The following is a 22744-nucleotide window of genomic DNA, read 5'->3' on the forward strand; positions in this document are numbered from 1 at the left end:
TAGCGACACTTCTTTGCATCCGTTATTTTCAATAGGGCTATGACAATGCAATAATGTCAAACCTGTTTGTTTAGAATCCGAGTGGCCTTGAACGCCGCATCCTCGGAGGAGGCTGGCTCTGGGACGTTGCGCCTGCGCATGCGCCAGGGCGAGACCGCGTCAGACAAAAGACTCGGATTTAAACCAATGGCTATATGGGGCGTCAAATCGCCCATGAGGCGCTCCACCAATGCACCGTGGATGGGTGTGTAGTGTCCCGCCTACTCGATGTGCATACCTACTGCGCTAAGGTCACTTCCATTCGGGATCTACCCATCGTCCAAGTGAGCTTCGGGCCGAATCCAGTAACAGCAAAGCGGGTGCTTCTAAAACAGCCACAATGTCTCTCTCTACTAAACTCACACTTGACAAGGTGGACGTCAAGGGCAAGCGAGTCATCATGAGGTGAGAAATTACCATTTTGGTTTACCTTGCGGACTATCCATATTTAGATTCCAAGTCCCAAACTAGACTGCATCCACTGACACATGTACAATTGCTGAGTGTTCATCTTTAATGGGATTAGTTTTTTTCCATAACGCGGATACAGAGGTTGCGGAAGTTATTTGTGGGCATGCTGCGTACGGTTTACGCAGGAAGCGCACTGTTTGGATGTCACGCTTTCGTCAATGTTACGTGCGCCAAGGAAGATGCTCTATGGATGCAAGCGGGTTTTTTTTAGGACTAATGTTTGTATTACTCTTACACACTGGAGTCTTAATTAATAATCACATGTTCACATGTAATTTATAAGGACGGAGCCGGCCTAGCGATCACTAGAAATAGACACCGCGTCTTTTGAAAATGTCAGAGGGCCATTTTGGCTTGCCAAGTGATGCAACGACACCCCTGCAAAAGACAAGGTTCACCGGCCACCACAAGTTCTTTACTGTTAAAGGTCAACTCTGCCCTATCAGTTACGCGCATATGTCGTATGGCAATAATGCATTCATTCATTCATTCATATTGACCGATTATTGCTCCTGCATGACCATCCAAATTTTGTTGTCGTCAGAGACTAGAGTGACCAGCGAAAGGGAGCGGAGTTACGTAATCCAATCCTGGACTAGACAGGCAACACATGACACCACGAACTGGCATTGTTTAGGGATACATGTATGAAGTCTAATAAACCAGTTCCTGCCAGGGTCATGGGTTCAATCCCACAGTAAATCGGTAGCCATAACTAGGCACTGACCCAGCCAGGGTTGTGGGTTGTATTCCATGCCAAATGGAATTGGATTCAATATTTGATGCCTGTGTTTTAATTATTGGGCTATTTGTTTTACTATTTTTGAATGAAGCCCATCAATTGGCTGATCGCCTCGGCCCCTCCGCACTATCAATCAGTAACCTGGAGGGCAGAAGGATAGGCGGGTTGACTTTTATTGGTTCTGACGACCAACGAGACACACTTTATTACACAGCATTCACTATGAAGTTGGTTAGGACAAGGCCATACAATTAATATAATCATTAGCGGCCTTTGTGAACTTTAATTTGAGAGAAAGTGCAGACATGGATTGTCTGACCGTGCTTTGTCTTCAACCTTGAAGTCACTGTCTTTTGATTTCTGAGAAAAGGGAAGACAAGTTATGGTGAATTGTTTTTGAACAATTCACCATTCTTTGTCGGACAACTTTCATTGGCATTGTACCAAGTACCAACAGTAAATATATTGTGACACACACATAAAATGATCACGACATTAAAGAAGAATTTATAGTACACCTTTTTTTTAATTAGGCAGGCCTACAAATATTGGGATTTAGAATTAATAAATTGATTTAAATTGAGGTATATTGTAATTCATCCTGAACCACTCGAAAGTTTATTTAGATATATTACACGTGCGTATGCACTCTCGTCCTCATTCTGGCAGCGAACACTGCCAGTGTGGACCGTTCTATTCAATACTGCTCTGTGCTTCAGAATCAGGGGTCAGCACAGCCAGGGTGAGGGTTGAACTCACAGCAGTTGCTGCGAGTTATCATTATGGCTGCAGCTAGTTAAGCCACATGGTTACATTACATTTCAGAGTTGATCCGTTATCTTATCGTGGCTCTGATGCTTCAAGGGTCCGGCTTGCATGTCCCAGACAAATACCGTTGGCGGCCACTGGTGAAATAAAGGACCTTTATCCGCCCATCCACACGTATACCCCTGATACGCCTTTGGTCGCTACCTCTCCATGTGCGCACAAACTCCCGAACCGTGATAAAGCCACGCTTTATTTCTCAATCCAGGACACATTGAAAAGAATTGCACAATGGTTGGCACTTGGCAGGGTTTCAACTATGGCCCAACGTCCTTTTATTAAATCTGAAAACTCTTCTTCATTAGAACATTTAAAAAACGTACTTGTCGTTCTTCCTGTGCTGTCATGGCTTTTGTTTTATTTGCGTGGTTTCCGGTGTTTCTTTTGCCTGATGAATGTTGCCATTGTTTATGTGTGCAGGGTTGACTTCAACGTGCCAATGTCGGGCAAGAACATCACCAACAACCAGAGGTGAGCTGCAGACCACTGGGAGCCAGTCGCTTTGGCTTCTGCAACTTGTGTTTGCTTCACTCTTGATCCCATTCCCATGTGCCTCATGTTGCATCTGTTCCAGCTGAGTCATGGTCCAGTTCAGTTTTGTAGCAGTGCAATGACATTGCATGACTTGACAATGGACCAAATGTAAACATGGTTAAGTTCAAAAGCGCAAAGCGAATATACAAACGAGTCAATTAATCAACGGCTGATGGTTCCGTGATGTCATCCTATGACCCTGAGGGCTGACCGCATGAACCGTTTCCCCGCTGCGTTCCTCCGCCTCTAACCTTCCCTTCCCCCGTGGCGTTCCCAAGGATCAAAGCCGCAGTCCCCACCATCCAGCACTGCCTGGACAACGGGGCCAAGGCCGTGGTGCTCATGAGCCACTTGGGTCGTCCCGATGGAACCCCCATGCCCGACAAATACTCCCTGGAGCCCGTGGTGGCCGAGCTGAAAGCACTGCTGGGAAAGTGAGTTCTGGAAAACCTGCTCGTTGGCTAGAGAAGATACAATATTCAATATTTATCTTGTTGTCTTTCTGCTGTTGAATACACCTGAAACACATAATGTATAGTCCGGTTGTTCTTAGACCGTGCTTTGTGGTGGAAAAGATGGTAAGAAGATGTGACTTAAATATATCACAATATGAAGTTTGAGATAGTTTTGACTTGGATGTGTTCGTATTGTGTGATCAATGAAGGGGAAACACGAGTTTAGCTGGAGAACAGACTGGACTGGACGTCTACCTCCTCCAGTGTATGTCTCTGTAACGCCGTGCCAAACGCCATGCATGGATGCTGAGCTCTTTGTGCGCCCCCCCAGGGACGTGACCTTCCTGAAGGACTGCGTGGGCCCCGAGGTGGAGGCAGCCTGCGCTAACCCCGCCCCCGGCTCCGTCATCCTGCTGGAGAACCTCCGCTTCCACGTCGCCGAGGAGGGCAAGGGCAAGGACGCCGCCGGAAACAAGGTGGGTGCCACGGCAACCGCCTCCAGACCCAGACCCAGAACCGGGGGATCAGGGGATTCTACGTTGGAAACGCGTCCGTGGAGATTTTGCATCAAGATTTTATTTGTTACTTTAGTTTGGTTTTGAGTTTTAGAGAAGATGAGGTTTGGCAACCTAGATGGATTCTCTGAGTAAGAAGCGACCAACTGTGTGTGTGTGTGTGTGTGTGTGTGTGTGTGTGTGTGTGTGTGTGTGTGTGTGTGTGTGTGTGTGTGTGTGTGTGTGTGTGTGTGTGTGTGTGTGTGTGTGTGTGTGTGTGTGTGTGTGTGTGTGTGTCAGAGGAATTTCTGAGTCATTGGCAGTGGGCCCTGTACGGAGACTGAAGTCCACACACAGACATGCATACGTGCACACACGCACGCAAAGGCCTATGTCCTTGACACCCTGACATTCAGTGTGGGGTCTGGAGAGCTCTGAGGGCTGGTCTGTGTTTCTTTTCCTGGCCTGGTAGGGGCGAGGGTCTGTTCCGGTTTAACGTAGCGTCCAAGAGATCCAGAAGTGACTTAAAATGCTTAACTAGAAACAAATACAAATACTTATAGGTGGCTTGGGCCGGGCTGGTCCTTATTGATTGATTGTCTCTTGTCAAAGTTGAATAGTTCTCCCCCTGGGTTTTTGCTAAAATCCTTTTTCAGGGCTTTTGGATCGGGGTTGAAATCCAAGTTTTATCTCGTGTGATGTGGGCCTGTGAGGTCCTTCTAGACTAGAGGGACGGTGTCTGGTCTCTGGGAGGACGGCCGTATGCAGGGGGGTACTTTCTCTCTACTCGGGATACACCGCCTTGAACTTTGCACTTTCTCTGACCTTTAGCCACACGGCTGTGACCTTTTAGTTGCTAAAGGTCGGCTGAAACTTGAGTGCAGACACACACAGGCACATGTGCGCACACACACTTTGGTGTATGTACAGTATTCACCACAGTGTTTAGACTAGGATGAACGGATAGTTAAATAAATAACAGGTTCTGCGTAAAGCACGGTTAGGGTGTGTGAACTTTGAACCACGGGCTGCGTCAGAGGGTCCTCGGCTCTCGCTGGTTCTCTTTTGTTGGCAGCTACAAATTGTGCCTTATCTCCTTGTCCCCCTTAACTCTCGGCCTCTCTCACGCTCTTTCTCTCTTTTATACTCCTTGAAGTTAAATGTGTTTTTTGGTTTCATGTGTTATGTTGTGGTGCTGACACAGGCCCACATAGACCCATTCATTGTCTTGATTAGAGTAAAGTCCCTATAGAATATTATGACTGGAATATAGAAAAACTAAATCCATGTTTTTAAACTCTGCTCTCAGACCAAAGCCACTCAGGCCGAGATCGACTCCTTCCGGGCGTCTCTGTCCAAACTGGGCGACGTCTACGTCAACGACGCCTTCGGCACCGCCCACCGTGGCCACAGGTGAGCCAGTAACACACACACCCACACACGCACACACACCCCTAGGACCTGGAGCCTGAACATGGACGACGACGACAAATGCACAAAGATCTTGAACCTAGAACCCATGAACTGAAATATAGAACCCAAATTTGGAGAACAGCTGGTAGATCCACACATTTCCAATGATTGTCATTGCGGCCTCTAATTGGATAGTTAGTGGTTTCATTCCACCTCGCCACTGACCCAGTGTGTGCTGAGCTTTCATACTGGCAGCCATGCATCAGCCAAGTGGGTGCTACACACTGATAGTGGATGGGGTGTCATACCCCACTCACTCATTCACTATGTACAGAACTTTGGGTACCTAGAGAAGCTGTGTATGAAAGCGATCAACCATTATAGAGAGTGGTTCGTTCCCGCTCCACTCTCGCTGCCTTTCGTCGTCTCGTTTCTCTTCGTTCATGTTCTCCGTCGTTGGCTCTCGCTGTTCCTTTGCTGTAACGTCCGCTCGTCTCCCTCTCCATCAGCTCCATGGTCGGTGTGAACCTGCCCCAGAAGGCCGCCGGCTTCCTGATGAAGAAGGAGCTGGACTACTTCGCCATGGCTCTGGAGAAACCCCAGCGGCCGTTCCTGGCCATCCTCGGAGGGTACGGACAGTCCGTGGAACTCGTGTGCTGTGATTGGTTCCTCTTTCCTCCATCGAGTCCTTCCTTTTTACTCAGATGTTCCGTGCGGTCCGATCGGTCTGGTCTGTTCGGTTCGGCGTCTAAAGACGGGAATAGTCTGTGTAATCCTGTTATCCCTGAGGGGCCCGCCAGCGCACTAACTCTCCTAGTGATCGCTTAAACGGCTCACTAAGCTTTCAGCTGTAAAGCCACTGGAAGGGATGAGCTACATTCAACGATTCAAAGCATTCATGAATCAAACAAACATACTTATGAATCGTGCTGTATGATAGTAAGGTGGCAACACTGCATTAACACGGCTGGTACGAGCTGCACGGAGTTGAGCCATTTTGTTATTGTCCAATCGATGTGCATCCTGTCTGTTTTTGTTTTGTTTAAAGGTTGAATGGCTGTCATCTGTCAGAGAGGTGCTGTAAAGCTCTGGCCTCAGTTCTTAGATCCAACTCCTCTCAATCGATGTGTATCCTATGCAGTTATGCTAGACAACATGGAACTAACTGATATTATATATATCTTGTTTTGATGCAATAAGCTGCATGGGTGGAGCACCCGTACAGCACATGTACACAGCTCAGAGTCCAGTGTTGCAGCCAATCACAACGCTCCGTTTCTTTCTGCTCGATGTGCGTTATCAAAATGACCCCCCAAAGGTCGCTGCCATGGAGTGACACTAGAGACATTGACCACAGATCAAAGGGTCGTTTTGACTCGTGTTAACTAAAGCCTTCCCTCAATTAAGTATTATCTAAAATGGTTCACAGTATTTTACTGAAATTCTGCATCGTGCCTCGGTTCCTCTTGGTTTAAGGGTGGGCAGTGGTCGTTTGCAACACAAATCCGGGAAGAATTGTGTCTTTTTAAGCTGACCGACACTCTCCTCTCCTGCTCTCTTTCAGGGCCAAGGTGAAGGACAAGATCCAGCTGATCAACAACATGCTGGACCAGGTCAACGAGATGATCATCGGAGGAGGAATGGCCTTCACCTTCCTCAAAGTCCTGAACAACATGGAGGTCAGACTGGCTGCAGTGCTCGCGACTTTATTCATCTCACATCAGTAACCGAACAATGGAGAGAAACAAATATATCTTCTATCTTTTCGGTTTACTGAATTGAAATCCTTTCAACATGGTGGTGTTGAAGAGGTATTGTCTTTTTTTATTATCTTTTAGGTGTGAAATCTTTCCCAATCTAGTGGCAAGTTGTATTTTATGGTCAAACAGACTCCTGAACCTCAACTGATATCACTGTGAGAAACCGGAAACTCGTTGCAAAACCCCAAAAAACTGTTGAAGGAATTTCTTTTGTATGAATAATCAGATAAATCCAATGACGTGTTTTATACCTAAAGGCGCAATGTGTAACATTTCAACCAGCTCGCAGCTTAAAATAACCTGGACATATCGGTAGTCAGTGCTGATCGATAGTGGTTTCAATAATGTCGTCAATAAAATCCCATCCTATCACCGGGATGACTATTAAATTGCTATTAAAAATAGCATCGTATAGGCATCTTATTCTAGCTATCTTTGCTGTATACAGGGAATGGGTTAACCTAGCAATTGTTAGTGCTTGGCACTTGTTTCTATGAACGTCCTTACTGTACCGACAGCAATATATGGTTTCTTTCTTCTTAACAAATGTACTTATTGTAAGTCGCCTTTTGATAGAAGCGTATGCTAAATGCCCTAAATGTAAATGGAATGAGTTGTAGGCCTGGGTGAGTTATAGGCTAGCCTGTACCTCTTATTTTCATATATTTTTATTTCTATAATCAACACTCCCTAAACCCCTCTCACTCACGCTACCCAGCCAGCTGAGCTACGCTAGCTCACATCACAGAGTTGCACAGCCAGTTAAAGAGGACAGAACTCTTGTTGTTGAACTCTCAAAGTCTCCTCCCTGCGGTCTGGGAGGAGACTCAATCCGTCACACGGCGACTCCTAAACCGACTGAACGTTCTCCTCCTCCCCGTCAGATCGGCACGTCTCTCTACGACGAGGAGGGCGCCAAGATCGTCAAGGACCTGATGGCCAAGGCGGCGAAGAACGGTGTCAAGATCAACCTGCCCGTCGACTTCGTCACCGCCAAGGATTTCGACCAGAACGCCACCAAGGGGACGGCCTCCGTGGCGGACGGCATCCCAGCCGGCTGGATGGTGAGCACGCCGTGCACCCTCCCTCCCTCCCGCCCGTCAGCGGGCCAGGACCTCCAGCTGGTGTCTGCTCACGGCCCTGGTACACTGGTTTGAACTGGTGTTGTAGTGGACCCAAACTGCACATGCTGGTGTTGAACCGGTGTCGTAGTGGACCCAACCTGGTCCATGGTATTCTGCGCTGCGGCCATCGCACCTGTGTGTTCAGACATAACGCAAATTGATTGCTTAAAAAATTGGGGTTTGGTAAGCGAAAGTATGACACCCTCTACTTTTGACAATGTTCTCTTTAAAACACTCGGTCTTATTGTATTGATTATAGCAGGTAAAGGTTTTTTTATAACAAAAAAAAAAAAAATGTCTTTAGAGGTCGACTCCTCTAAACACAGGGACATGAACACAGGGACATGAACACAGGGACATGAACACAGGGACATGAACACTAAACACAGGGACATGAACACAGGGACATGAACACAGGGACATGAACACTAAACACAGGGACATGAACACAGGGACATGAACACAGGGACATGAACACAGGGACATGAACACTAAACACAGGGACATGAACACAGGGACATGAACACACTATCCTCACCGTCCCCCTCTGACCCCCCCCCCCCCCCCCCAGGGTCTGGACTGCGGACCAGAGTCCTCCAAGCTCTTCGCTGAGGCGGTGGGTCGGGCCAAGCAGATCGTGTGGAACGGCCCCGTGGGCGTGTTCGAGTGGGACAGCTTCGCCCACGGCACCAAGAACATGATGGACAAGGTGGTGGAGGTCACCAAGACGGGCTGCATCACCATCATCGGTAGGGGAAGAGCCTCCCTTCTGCTCCTCATCTCCTTGTCCTGTTTTAAGTTCTGGTTGTCTGTCTGTCTGTCTGTCTGTCTGTCTGTCTGTCTGTCTGTCTGTCTGTCTGTCTGTCTGTAAAGCCTTTTTTGAGTCCTCTTTTAAAAGGGATAAAGGGACACAATAAATCTGTAATGTACTTAAAATTATGTTATCAGGCAACAAGCCAGGCCACTCGCATCACTGATGGTTCATATCGGCTGCGTTTTTCGGACTTTGAGGAAATACAAACCACATGAAACAGCGAGAGGGGAGAGGGGGGGGGGGAGATCCGGTCCACACCCCCTACAATCCAGAGTCGTTCCAAGACTTTTGAGTTTAGAGCGGAGAGTTGAGATGTATACTATTTTACACTTTCAGAATAGAAGCTTCTCTGTAGGGTAGTAGCATCAGATACGTCCCTGTGTGACATTTTATGTTTATTTAACGTTTTTTTTAGCTCCAGTGGTCCATCACTTTTTAAGTAGCAATCTTCTAACCCAGATAGCTAGGCCAACCGTTGGCCTACGCACCGTGTATGTACGTACGGCGTGTCCCTACAGTCGCACTGTAGGCCCAGGCCCCGTCTGTCCACGCTGTTAGTCGCTGACGGGGGTTTCTTCCTCTCCCTGTTTTCTCGCTCTCGTCCAGGTGGGGGCGACACAGCCACCTGCTGCGCCAAATGGAACACGGAGGACAAGGTCAGCCACGTCAGCACCGGGGGCGGAGCCAGCCTGGAGCTGTTGGAGGGTGAGTACCCGTCGCCGCCGACGACCACCTTTTAGTTAGGCTCGGAGCGGTTACCTTTCTACCCAGGAGCCTTTGTAAGACATTGATGCTTGAAATGACATGGCAATTTCGACCGGTGCAATGTGATTTGCGGTGAGACTTAAGACGCAAGACTCATTCATGCGGTACGGTGGACCAATCGCAGGCAGCGTATTGTACATGGCGGGGTTCTGGGAAGCACCCGGGAGCACTGCAGCAATCGAGGTCCCAATGCGGAAGTTGGATTTGGCCGTAAACCTGCCTTTTTTTTTTTTGTCTGTGCGAACGCGCGTCATTTAAAGTTAAATCAGGGCGTCACTCTACCGCGCGTTTGTGGAACTGCCACATCGTAGTCGTCCTCCTCCCAGCTCGTGTTAACCCCCTACCTTGCCCTCTCTCTCTCTCTTCCTGTCCTCCAGGTAAAGTCCTTCCAGGTGTGGAGGCCCTGAGCAGTGCCTAAACGCCCCAGGTCCGATCAGGGGGGGAAAAGGGGGTGCAGCGACGGAGGCCGTTTTCTCTTCCGCATGGAAAGAGGTTGTAACTCCAACCTCCTCCTCATCCTCCACCCCACGAGGAAGATTCTCCCGTCGTCTTCGTCGTCTCTTTGTTCACTGAGCCTCGCTAGCTAGCTGTGTCTTCAACCTAACCGCTCACTTTGTCTTGAATTCTGTCTTTAGTCCCCCCCCCCCGTCCCCCCCCTTGTTGAAACACTGGTGGAAACAGAAGTGTGTCGTGACGTCATCTTAAGTCCCAAGATGATCTCATTAGGGGCGGCAGGCAGGGGGGGGGGGGGATGAGAGGGGGGGTTTTAAGACCCGGGAGATTTTAGGACCGTTCAAGATGATGTTAAGTGTGTCAAGATGGCCTTCAACCACCAAACACACACACACACACACACACACCTTACACATGCCACACACAGATGCGGTTGGGTTCAGATCTCATGTTAAACTACTGTATGAGCAGCTGAAATACCATTGACACCCAACCAAAGCACCATACTTTTTTTTTTTTTGTTGTTTTGTTTGTTCATGTTCCCTACTCATGCACTTTCCACATACAACACAGTGTTAGAGGCGGGTGTGGAGTGGTCATTCGGAGCTGTTCACTCTCACTGAAGGGATCTGAACCCTGAGTTCCCTGCACTTAAGATTGTGTGACTGTGTGTACGACCTTGCGTGTGTGTATTTGTTTGTGTGAATCTCATCGTCTGGCTTGGCTTTGCCTTGGAGAAAACAACTGCACCCTCATTATTGACGTCTAATACACCTGGTTATTATTATGTAACGGTTTGGTTGTTGTTTTTCACACTCATTATTTTCTCCTTGTCAACCTCCTTGTACCACAACAGCTCCGTAACCAAGCTCTATCCCTGGCCCCCTATTGGATAGTTGTATGTTTATTTTTGGCCAATCAGAAGGGGGCGGAATCTCCGAACGGTATGCAACCTTGAGCTAAGATGTAGTTGTTGTGGGAAATAAAAGAAAAGTTCTGTAAAACTCATTCCCTCTCCTGGAAGTTATTTTCTAAGCTGGTGCATGTGTAATGGTGTCGCCTTGTTTCCTTTATAAACTTACAGACTAACTGCCTAGGTGGCATTGGCGAGTCTTCAGGTCTAATCAAGAAAATGGTTAAAAAGGAGGAGACTGGATTAAACAAATTCGAAAATTCGACAGATCACGACGTTAGTGCTGAGGCCTCCACAGGACCAGACTTGTTTGTGGCGAGAAGTGGCTCTATTGTTCCGTTACTTCACTGGTGGATTTAATGAGGCCCTATTCTCAAGCTACATCCTAGAAACGGTAGCCCTGGTATCTGGACTGGTCTCAGGGGGGGCATACATAGCAGATTGGTTTAGTTTCCAACAATCCGCAAGGTCTCCCAGTCATAATATTACCATTCAAGCCCACCCCAGACCACAAAGGCTCTGTTTGATATCAGGCTGTTGCTGTGAATCTGCCCCCCAACAAAATTGACAATAATTCCGGTATAGAACATTCAATTCATTCAAATCAAAGTTTTGATATAAATGTATTAGTCCCCTAGTGAATGATGTTGACAAATCTTAACTTTGTTGCTTTTCTGTTGAGCCTTCAGCTATTGGAGGTCCTACTGGAGCTAAGGTATACAAAAAGACTAGAGATAAAGTGTTGGAATATCGACAGGGTAATAAATAAAGTGTAACTCAGGTTTGTTGCCTGGTCGGGAAATAAACATTTTAGAAAAAAAATCTAGTCGTCTTCCACCGAAGAACTCCACTGCCCATAATGCACCAGAAGGTTGCGGTTTCTTGTCGTGTTCCGCCCTCACCTGGCGAGGTGCTGCTGTGCGGCGTCCTCACCTCTCTATGCGTGGAAGAACAAAACTTTCTTAAGACATTTTAGACTAATCAAAAAGGTGAGTCTGCCTATTTCCTTGATTCGGCCACCGTATTCCCCGAGCGGCTCTTAAATCACGTCACAATGTCGACTCTTTCAACACGTGTTGGATAGCCTACATCTGCTCCAAGTAGCATTTGTCTTCACTGTGCGTAAAGTTGTTCCCCGCGGCTACCAAGTGTGCGCCCACGTCTTCTGCAAGCGTCGTACATCATGCTATCCTCAGTGATAAGTTCAACCTAATTAAGACATGTGACCTGCCGCAATCTGCATGACAGAAGTTAAGTTGGCAAATCAACACTTCATTACACTTAGCAGCCCCTGCACAACTACTGGCTGTAGGGTGGCCTACATCCAGATCTATCGGGACTGCAGCTCAGTTGGGACGTTTCATTTAACACGGAGGCTATGAACTGATCCGGGCATCTGAAGAAAACCGAATAGCAACATGACAATGATCTACATCGAGCATTGGAGTCCAGAGGAGGTCGCTGGGTGGATTCGCCACATCGGTCTGTCTGATTGTGCGGACAGCTTTCTCGGTAAGTCCGCCGTGGAGCCAGGCGGGCCCTTCAGGTGCCCCAGTCCGAGATCACATTCGCATTTGACATGTTGTGGTTTACCTTGAGAGTTTCATGTGCCCCGTGGTGCAGCATGCACCTCACAACATGGGGGAGGGGGCAAGACTTCTGGGTCCGGGTGCAGTTCCTCTCTGTGCCGCACAATGATGCTATTGTGCTACTTTTTTCCCCTTTGAATCACGGCCTCAAATTGTGTGCAGCTGTATCAAAGGGATTTGGCTGTATATGTTGTATATTTTAAGATGCGGTCTTCTTCACTTGTATTAACCGTAATATACCTTCTGATATTGCGCGCACACCTAAATAGGATGTGTGACGCACACTGACAATAGTCCCGATGCAGAGGTGAACTGAACTTGTTCTGCCTTCACAGAGAAAGGGGTCACAGGCTTGGATCTGCTGGAGGTCACTGAATCAATGCTGGGTATGTTCTGACTTTTTTTATTACTCTACCACTGGAATAGTTTCGGATGTTGTTGATGTTGTGCTATTGGATCAGCGGTTATTTACGTGACTGAATGTAATGTGGTTCAGATGTAGGCTTTACTCCACGACTGATATTAATCCTATTGTTTTAAATGCCGTTTATGTGACGATAAAGATCCTAATAGTGCTGTATATGTTAGGCTACATTTGCATTCGTGCATATGCATATAATGTATACTTATGAATAATGTAGTTATATATGCCGACCTTAATGATGATGCATTGAGTGTTGAATCTTCCTGGCTGCTGTGAATTAATAAAATATCCAATTATCAACTAATGTGCAAATTAAGCCTTCATGTATGCTATATAGTGTGGGTTGTTGTTTGAGACTGGTCATTTGTTATGCTGGTGAAGTAAAGCATCGGGCAGACTTCAGATGGGCTGGAATAGTGCCCAGGTGACCCCAACAGGCGCATCTGGAGACGGATATAATCGCACGTTTTGGTTAACATGATCAAGTCTCCGGTGCCGGTGCCGTTATTCGAGCGACGCAGCCCAAGTAGTTAATTTCCTCCACTAATATGGTCCTTCTCCATCAGCTGAGCGTTGTTCTGTGATGTGCAGATCGCCAACAGACGCGCATCTGTTGGGTGGCTGGTCGTGGCGGCGGCCCGGTTCAGTCTCCCCAGAGTCAATGCCTCGGTGGAGAGCCGACCGTTTCTCCCCGACGCACAAAAGCTCTTTTTGTTTCTTTCTCTTTTTTTTTTCTTCTTTTTTTTTTGTTCCGTGCTGAGCGACGGTCCCAAAAGCCAACAGAAAGGCCCGTCGAAGTGGCCGACTTCCCTTTGGTTGCAGGGGGGAAGGAGGGATTTTCAGCCCGAGAAGTTTCAAAAAACTCTAGTTTTCAATAAAAGGGGAGGGGGCGACTGTTTCCTCTCTCACCCTGTGCTGGGTCTCTGCTGGGTCTCTGCCGGGTCTCTGCGGTCCACGGAAAGGGGGCCGTTCTTCGCCGCATTCCTTTCATAGCGCAGTCCCAGTAGAGAGCAGACCTCCACTTTTTTCCCCCTGCCGCCTTTTTAATAACTATGAAGTCAGGAGAGACGTGCGGATACTTTATGGCGAACCACAAACGCAACTCGCCATCCGTCCGTCCGATCAAACGCGCCATCGGCGCATCGCAAGTGAACTTTAAGGGACATTAAGCGCATTAAATACTTGGACATGGAAATGAGACAAACGAGCGAGTAACGGGGAGCCATTCCACCGGACGTCGGTATAAAGGTAGGTCTATAGGAGCCGAGACTTTGTTTCACCCAAACGAGGTCATTTGAACATCTCACCATTTTTTTCTTTTCTTCTGTAACCCATCCGGATTGAAGCCAGTAATAACGTGATACTGCCAGATACACGAGTCAATGGCGCTATAAAACGTCAAAAGGTTGTTCAACTTGGCAGTGGTTTTACTCGGTTGGCAGATGTGGGTGAATGTTTTCCAGGGCTCTTTTTGGCAGCTGGCTTTGTCCCTTCCCCGTGTGTCCAGGTCCAGGTCTCACCGTTCACTGCATAGTGTGCTACCTGGATTTGCACGCTTGTTGCAGTGTCAAGAATGGGTTCAGTGGTCAGAGTTAATATCGTTTTTTTGTTGTAATAACGCATTTGTAATACTTTTGCAAATTCATTATTACTGTAGGCCTACTATTATTAATTTATTATTAAGTGCGTGTGTCTGCGAGTTAGATGTAGGTGGTGTTTGTTGTTCGGCATGTACGTCTCCATATTTCGTCCTGAGTAGTTTCAGTCCCTTATTTGTCACGTTAAGTGGTTAATTTCCAGTGTTTGATTCCCAGAGTATGATTGTGTGAGCAGAGCCCAGAGATTTGATGTCTAATGGAATGTTGCGCAAGGGAAATCCCAGGTCATGTGACCCCAATGCCGTGCACATATCCACACACAACACTTTCCAAAACAAGAGCCAGGCATAGCTTTGGGCAAGAACCATAATGATTTGGCCAATAGTGGATAATCATTTTGGATTGGTTAATCATTTTTGTGTTTCATCCAGGGTTGTGGCGTTCAAAATCTGGGCATCGGAACTGAACCCTGGAAAACGTTATAACCTCTTCAAAGAGTCTTTGACTCCAAAAAAGAATGACTTCCCTTTTTTAAAGGGCCAACTCTTCTCAGTGGCTTTGATCCTCAGTGGTGATGGTTCAGTGTGTGGCAGAGCTTGATTTGATTGTTTGTACGACTCAAACTGGTATGTGTGCGTAGTGTTCAAACGGTAGACGGGTGAATCACTGGCTTGCTGGCTGAGTCAAATAAACTGGGACAAGGATGTAGTATGGGATCCAGTGAAGTTTATTAATTAGTGATGTCTACAGGAGTAGCCACACAGACACACACACAGCAAGAGGTGTGTGTGTGTGTGTGTGTGTGTGTGTGTGTGTGTGTGTGTGTGTGTGCGTGTGCGCGCGCGCGCGCTTCAGTCTCTATGATACAAGGCCCACTGCCAATGACTCAGAACCCAGGAATTCCTCTGATTGCTTCTCTCTCTCTCCCCCCCCCCTCTTCTCTCTCCCTCCATCCCCCCTCTCTCTCTCACACACTTTGATTCGGGCCCTCAGTCCCTCTGGCATTCTGTTGTCATTTATGCTGTTGGTCCTTCTGACACGCTGGTTGAACTCGGACCATTCCCTTCCCCTTGTGCTCGCTGCGGTAATGCAGTCCGCATGTCCTGACCTCCACTATTTCCTCAGCGATTTTAAGGGCCTGTTGGTGAGAATATAACCTTTGACCTCTCTATCATCATAGAATAAATCCCCTGACACGCCGTCCGACTTGAGGTCAGCCCTTGTCTTGTCTCTTGGTCGCTCAATATCCTCCTCGGTCTTTTGTTGTTGACTCTCGGCTGAAGTCCACCAGCATCGTTTTTATTGGCTGCCCTGGCTTGTCAATCGTTGTCATGTGTTTTCGTGATGTAACGGAAAATCCGGGCAATTATAAAATGTACGATGTGTGGATATCTTTGGAGGTTTTTTTGTTTTGCATTTAAGGAGGTCAATGTTTGGTGAGTTTAATTTTCAAAACTTTCAGACATGTTTGGCAAAGCTCCTTGACCGATGTCAACTGCATTGGAAAAAAAACAAAAACTATTTAGCTGTACACACGCGTATACAATAATTTGCAACATTTAGTACATTTTTGTTTATTACTAAAAAAATAATATGTACATAAAAACATGCAGGCTGAATAATTTCACACACGTGTGTATGCAGTTACAAACAGTGACATTCATGGTTTTATATCGGGTTGTGTGAAGTTCCTGTTGATTATCAGCTTGCACGTTTTGTAACACGTACACGAATGGTGGTCAGTTTTGTCACGAGTCATCGGGTCTCATCCCGGTCTCATCCTGGTTTACTGGGGGTAATGTTTAGTTTCACGTGTGACTGGCAACTTGTCTCTGTCACTGTAGTACACACATCTGATGCTGGCTCTATCGTGGGGTCATGTGATCATTTGACCTACCTCGATCCAGACGTCCCTAGAACTAAGGAGACATCAACATACTTCACACGAATAACCCTCTTCCCAATCACTGGTTATTGATGAGCAGACTCGGCTGAGTCATGTGTTGCAATGAGCCATCCTCAATTCTGGTGTAAAGCCTGGAGAGACCTTTAGGAAAATGTTGTTCATGGGCAGGCCTCAATAGATGGTTCGATGGATGTCCTTCCAGTTGTATGACTGACAGTAAGTTTTAAAGTCGTACTCCAATCCACTTGTTGAAAGGATTGGGTCTTGAATTTAATAGTCTTCCTTCTTAATCAATTCTATAAGTGTGTGTGTGTGTGTGTGCGTGTGCGACGCTGTCAGCAATGTGTCGACCATCATCACAGCTTCCTGGCACATGCTTTGTATTAAGTGTGTGTGTGTGTGTGTGTGTGTGTGTGTGTCTGTGTGTGTGTGTTGTGGACTAATGACAACCCACATCATAGAGGGAGCAGGAGGGAAGCCAGATGTTTTGCAATGACAACCTGCTCGCTGATGTTTGGGATGGATCTGTTGACCGGTCTCCATGGCAGCGTCGCACAGCGTCTGTTTCAGATTTTATCCCGAGGACGACGCTCTCCGCATTGATCACCTGTCAGAGTCGCTCAGATCTACGCCAGCGTCTCGCGCGCGCGCTCTCTCTCTTGGCGAGAGAACCCCAGGGCGGTTTCCACGGGAACCCTCTCTCTTTTTTATTTGTTGTCGAGACCCGGCGGCGATGAGCTACAGCGCGCTGGACCTCTTTCCACAGCGCCGCCGCCGCCGCCGCGGCAATCTGCTTACTCAGGGAGAACTTAACGACGCAAACGCTCGTCCGTCTCTCCGGGCCGGGGTAGTAACGGGGCTCGTGTCATGTGGGCCGCTGCTGTGGGGGGGGTGCGGGGGGGGAGACGTATATCTCTTTATGCGCCGGCCTCCTGGGAACACGGAGATATGCACAGTAAATCAGGTGCCAGAACACAGAGGTTATTATTTAAAAAGCTGCTTGCGAAAGTTTGGGAGGGAGGGGAGGGGGGCAGGGGAGGGAGGGAGGGAGGAGGGTGGGGGTGGGGGGGTCTGTGGTGGTGGACTCACAGAGTCTGTTCCTGCCTCTGGCCTGGCTCTATGGGCCCCAACAGTCAGGGTTCGTGTTCTCTCTCTCTCTCTCTCTCTCTCTCTCTCTCTCTCTCTCTCTCTCTCTCTCTCTCTCTCTCTCTCTCTCTCTCTCTCTCTCTCTCTCTCTCTCGGGGGTGGGGGGGGGGGGGCAGGCGAGCGGGAGACAGAGAAGAAGAGACACCGACCAAACCTTTATTAATTTCATTTTAAAAACAAACACAACAAACAACGTCCAGAGCCGGGGCTCCAGAGAGACGCTCCTTGGGAGGGCGAGCAGCATCCAGCTCCACTGGCAGACGCCCAACACACTCTGAACCGACCCGTAAGACGGTGGTGGTGGTGGTGGTGGTGGGAGGGGCGGCGGCGGCGGCGACGGAACCTAGAGTAGAACCTAGGGCGTCACGCGATAAGGCTATAGGCCGGCCGCTAGAGGCGTGCAGACCCCTTCCGGGTGCTGATTGGCTGCCTGGTACCTGAGCAGGTGAGTCCCCGCCCCCCCCCCGCCCCCCCCGCTCCCTCCCTGTATCCCAGTCCTCCCTCCTTAAGGGTTTAAATGATGAGCGCTCCGAGCTCCGGTCCACGCAGAACGCAGTTCAGATCAAACATGTTCCCCACGAACCACACGACTCGAGTGAAAAGGAAGGACTAAAGTGGATTTGTTCCCCTCGCACCGCGCTCTTTCTCCCCGTAATCAGTCACGTGTTTCAGCGGAACATGATCTCGCTCCACAATGAATCACCGCAGCAGACTCTCTCTCTCTCTGTGTGTGTGTGTGTGTGTGTGTGTGTGTGTGTGTGTGTGTGTGTGTGTGTGTGTGTGTGTGTGTGTGTGTGTGTGTGTGTGTGTGTGTGTGTGTGTGTGTGTGTGTGTGTGTGTGTGTGTGTGTGTGTTGGACAGCCCCCGAGAAGGCCCAACTGCAAGAAAAGTAAAAGAGTTGGACAAGAGACTGGAGGGAATGGAAGAGGGATGAAAAGAGAGAGACGGAGAGAGAGAGAGAGAGAGCAGATGTCTTCTGCGGGTTTTGGCTCCACTACCTTTTCCTCGGCGGAGAGATTTAGGGTTAGGGTCGCAGATGGGTCTGTTCTAGGGATGGTGTGTGGTTCTAGGGTTAAGGGGTTGCTCTGGGCTGGGTTCAAGGGTTAGGGTTTGAGTTTTAAGGGGGATGTTTTAGGGTTTGGTTTTCAGTTTTAGTTCAGTTTTATATCAGGGTGTCCTTTGGGTTTGGTTTTTTAGTTTTTGAGTGAGGGGGGGGGTTCCTATGGGATGGGTTTAGGTTTTCAGTTCTAGGGTTCTTGTTCCTATTTAACAGGTTTTGGGGGCTTTCCGTTCTGAGGTGAGGGGTTCCTATAACCCACGGGTATCACCCAAACCCTAAGACCCATGGGTTGAGTGTTGGGGTTAACACTAGGGGTGTAACGATACACTAAAGTCACGGTTCGGTACGTACCTCGGTTTTTAAGTCACGGTTCGGTTTTTTTTTCGGTACAGCAGTTTTTAGTTTTTTTTGTTAAACTATTTTTTGGGATTTGATTTGATTTTGATTTATTAAATTGTATCAAACAAATGCCTTACACAAATGAAAAGACATCAAATACAACTGAGGATAAAAACACAAAGTCCAGGACTTATTTCCATTGTGGTCCTCAACACAAAAAATCAGGACAAGACAAAGCACTCAGAGTGTGTGATAATCAATAAAAATGTTAGTGTTTTTGTTTGAGTGTATCGTTACACCCCTAGTTAACATTGGGGTTAACATTCGGCTTACACATCGCAATGACCACCTGCATCTCAGTAAAGAAGTATAGGAATGTTAATGGAGTTTTAGTTATTAATCAAGAACTTATACATCTTAAAGTGGGGACAATGTTGTGTTCTAAACTAAACTGGAGAAGAACAACTATTTAGCTGTACACACACACGTATACAACTAATATACCGTACGGTATATTACCGTTTATTTAGGATTTTACCAGTACCTCAACTCTCCTCTTGAAATCTCAAAATCCCATGATGCATTCTGATGACCGAGCCCTACAGACGGGGTTTGAGGGGTTGGCTCCTAATATATCTAGAGCGAGATCTGTCAGTGTGTGTGTCCATCACCATGTGCAACCTAACAACACGCTGCCCTCCAGTCCACCTTCAGTCTTCTCAACATTATCCTTTGAATGTTAGGTCTTTCGGAATTCTTCTCGGCGATGCGTTTGTCAAAACAAGCTCGTCCAGTTCGCTGATAACTTTCGTCTGTGTTTACGAAGCCCTTCCAGAGCTCACCGTCGCAACCCGGGCCGACTGTGAGCTAGCAACAAGCTACGGGTTACCGCCGCTCATCCCTTGCAAACCCCGGGGCCCGACTGTTAAGTGTAACCCGTAGCTTGCCCGCTAGCTATCAGCCCGAGGCATGGGAACTCTCGGGAAGGGAGATACGGGGAGGGGAAACCGCACACACACACACACACACACACACACACACACTGATGTACACACACACACACACACACACACACACACACACACACACACACACACACACACACACACACACACACACACACACACACACACAGAAACACACACACAGAAACGTGTGTGTGTGTGTGTGTGTGTGTGTATATATATATATAGATATATACTTCCCTTCCGAAAGTTAATTCTCCAGTAAGGAGAGGGGGCGGGACTTCAGCAGAAAGAGAGAGAGAGGGGGGGCGGGGGTGGGCAGAGAGGGAGGGAGGGAGGGAGGGGGGGGGGTTCTATTCCAGAATGGAATGTTGCATTTCCTGCCGGTGTCCGACGAGCGTTCCTCGGTTTTCCCTTCCCTTCCCTGTCCCGTGTTCCTCCGGTCCCCGTTCCCCGCTTTGTGTTCTCTCTCTACCTTCCACCACGGCGGCTGTTTTTTTTTTTTTTTGCACGCCTCTCCGCAGATTCCCACTTTTCATTCTCTCTCTCTCTCTCTCTCTCTCTCTCTCTCTCTCTCTCTCTCTCTCTCTCTCTCTCTCTCTCTCTCTCTCTCTCTCTCTCTCTCTCTCTCTCTCTTCTCTATCTCCGCTTCACATTCCATGTCCCCTGCTCTCTTTCCCCTGACCTTCACTACAGTTTTCTTCCCTGTGTGTGTGTGTGTGTGTGTGTGTGTGTGTGTCTGTGTGTCTGTGTACACACATCAGTGTCTGTGTGTGTGTGTGCACATCAGTGTCTGTGTGTGTGTGTGCACATCAGTGTCTGTGTGTGTGTGTGTGTGTACATCAGTGTCTGTGTGTGTGTGCACGCGCACATCAGTGTCTGTGTGTGTGTGTGTGTGTGTGTGTGTGTGTGTGTGTGTGTGTGTGTGTGTGTGTGTGTGTGTGTGTGTGTGTGTGTGTGTGTGTGTGTGTGTGTGTGTGTGTGTGTGTGCGTACACCAGTGTGTGTGCACGTACGTGTGTGTGTGTGTGTGTGCTGGTGTTTATAATTTGTCTCTCTGCTCTGACAGCCTTTACTCCGGCCTGTTCTACTTCCTGCTTTGCTCTCTCTCTTTTTTTAATCCCCTCCTCAGACGGGACGTCACAGACGTGTGGCTAATGAGTCGTAGCTCGACGCCGTGACGACGGGTTTTCACTGACCATAAGTAACAGACCGGGAAGAAAGCGCTTCGTCAGAAGGCCGCTCTCGTTATGCAATTCAGTTTTATTTCATTTGTATAGCCCTTAATCAACATTAGTCCCGGCTCGGCTTAGCTCAGGAGAGAGTAGAGCAGGTTGACTTAACCGGAACCCGAAGGTTGCTAGTTCGATCCCCTGGCTCCTCCTCCTAGTGTTGCTGTGTCCCTGAGCCACAAGACACTTAAGACCCTTAACTGCTCACTGCCGCCGTCGGTGTGTATTAACCGCTGTGAGTCGCTTTGGATAGAAGCGTCTGCTAAATGCCCTAAATGTAAATGTTAATGTTAATGTTAACAGGTCAAATACTGATGACACGTCACCCCTCGCTCTCTGTGTGAGCTGAGGTGCTGTGACCGCCCTCTTTATTCGGTTACGCTGACCTGATAGTCAATTCAATTCAATTCAATTCAAATCAAAAAACTTTATTTGTCCCCAAGGGGCAATTGAAGACAGACACGCAAAGCAGCAACATTTACACAGGACAAGCTTAGTTGCAACATACGACAAGACAATTGTGTTAGTTACTGACTGATAAGAAACACAAGGCATAGTTATTTACAAATATACAGTGGTATATAAATAATTTATAAATAAATAAAGAGCTGATCTTAGAAGTTTTAAAAGTATAACATAAGACTAAAGGTTGCAATGTATCAGATAAAAAGTATGCCAAGCTGATAAAAGAGAATTGAAGTAGTAGTAGTCAGGGCTTGGTAGTTGCAGGTGTCTTCCGTGCTTCACCGCCACAATGTGCTTTTCTTGGCTCATCTCTTTTTAAATGGTTCCACAGCCCAACATTAGTAGTATACTGACGGTACGAGCAGCGAACGCTCAGTTCCATGTTGTCACTTTATGAATGCCTTAAGTGGTAGTAGTGGTCTGCACCCATGGCTACACATCTCTGGCGTGTCCAAGGTGTGACAGGGTCGTCACGGTGATCCCACGGTGAGTCCGGAACACTGTAGTTAGTGTGTGTGTGTGTGTGTGTGTGTGTGTGGGGGATGGCGAGTTTGAAGGCTAATTAAAGGAACTCCTTGGCCGGCCAAGACTGTTATGTCTGGACTAAATGGTTTCCATGGGGACGAGGGAGGCAGGCCGGGGGTCCTCGTACGCCAGGAGCGGCTAAACGGTCGGAGCCCTCCGTCGCCCCCGGCAACATGGACGGGGTTCAGTAGGTCAGAGGTCATCGTGTTGTGTTCACGTGGGCAACGGCGGTCGGCCCCCGAGTGAGGAGCCAAGGAGGGAATAACTCGAGGGGGGGGGGGCCATGATGCAAAATGAACGACGAGGTGAAAACATTTTTTGGCCCTTTTTGTTTTTACATCCCACTATGTGGTTTGAAATGATCGAGTGGGATTTGATCTCCATGTGTGCGTGTCTCCAGAGCGGGACGGGTCCCGAGGTGATGGGGTGTGCACTGAGCCGCAGTGCCTTTGAGTCCTTTGAGTCCTTTGCACCGACGTGTACACGGGTCGGACGAAGGACGTCCGTCAGTGTCAGCGAACGTCCGGAGTGTCATAACGCTCGCGGTGGCTGTCTCTAACCAGTACACAAACAGACCAGTATACAAACAGACCAGTATACCAGCCGCGTAACCTAACCCACTAACAAACCCGGTGGAATCTGCGTCGGCGTACGTCCCAGAGGACGTCGCCTCCCTTCCCCCCCCCCCCCCCTC

The 22744-nt window shown here is 48.1% G+C and overlaps 1 protein-coding gene across 1 annotated transcript; it reads left to right on the plus strand.

Annotated features, from left to right (window-relative positions):
- The first annotated feature begins 285 nt into the window (after nucleotides 1-285).
- Nucleotides 286-10897, plus strand: pgk1 (phosphoglycerate kinase 1). The gene is made up of 11 exons (XM_084474333.1): nucleotides 286-444; nucleotides 2498-2548; nucleotides 2890-3045; nucleotides 3398-3542; nucleotides 4870-4973; nucleotides 5483-5602; nucleotides 6538-6652; nucleotides 7618-7797; nucleotides 8429-8606; nucleotides 9278-9376; nucleotides 9814-10897. Exons 1-11 carry the CDS (start codon nucleotides 380-382, stop codon nucleotides 9852-9854), a joined length of 1254 nt encoding a protein of 417 aa, XP_084330459.1. The 5' UTR covers nucleotides 286-379; the 3' UTR covers nucleotides 9855-10897.
- The last annotated feature ends 11847 nt before the right edge of the window (nucleotides 10898-22744 follow it).

This window comes from Micromesistius poutassou (genome assembly GCF_964030765.1).
Source record: "Micromesistius poutassou genome assembly, chromosome: 10".
NCBI lineage: Eukaryota > Metazoa > Chordata > Actinopteri > Gadiformes > Gadidae > Micromesistius > Micromesistius poutassou.

Coding starts and splice junctions, on each gene's coding strand:
- pgk1 (XM_084474333.1), top strand. CDS start 380: ATGTCTCTCTCTACTAAACTCACACTTGACAAGGTGGACGTCAAGGGC. Junction 3,046..3,397: donor CTGAAAGCACTGCTGGGAAA/GTGAGTTCTGGA, acceptor GCGCCCCCCCAG/GGACGTGACCTTCCTGAAGG. Junction 4,974..5,482: donor ACCGCCCACCGTGGCCACAG/GTGAGCCAGTAA, acceptor CCTCTCCATCAG/CTCCATGGTCGGTGTGAACC.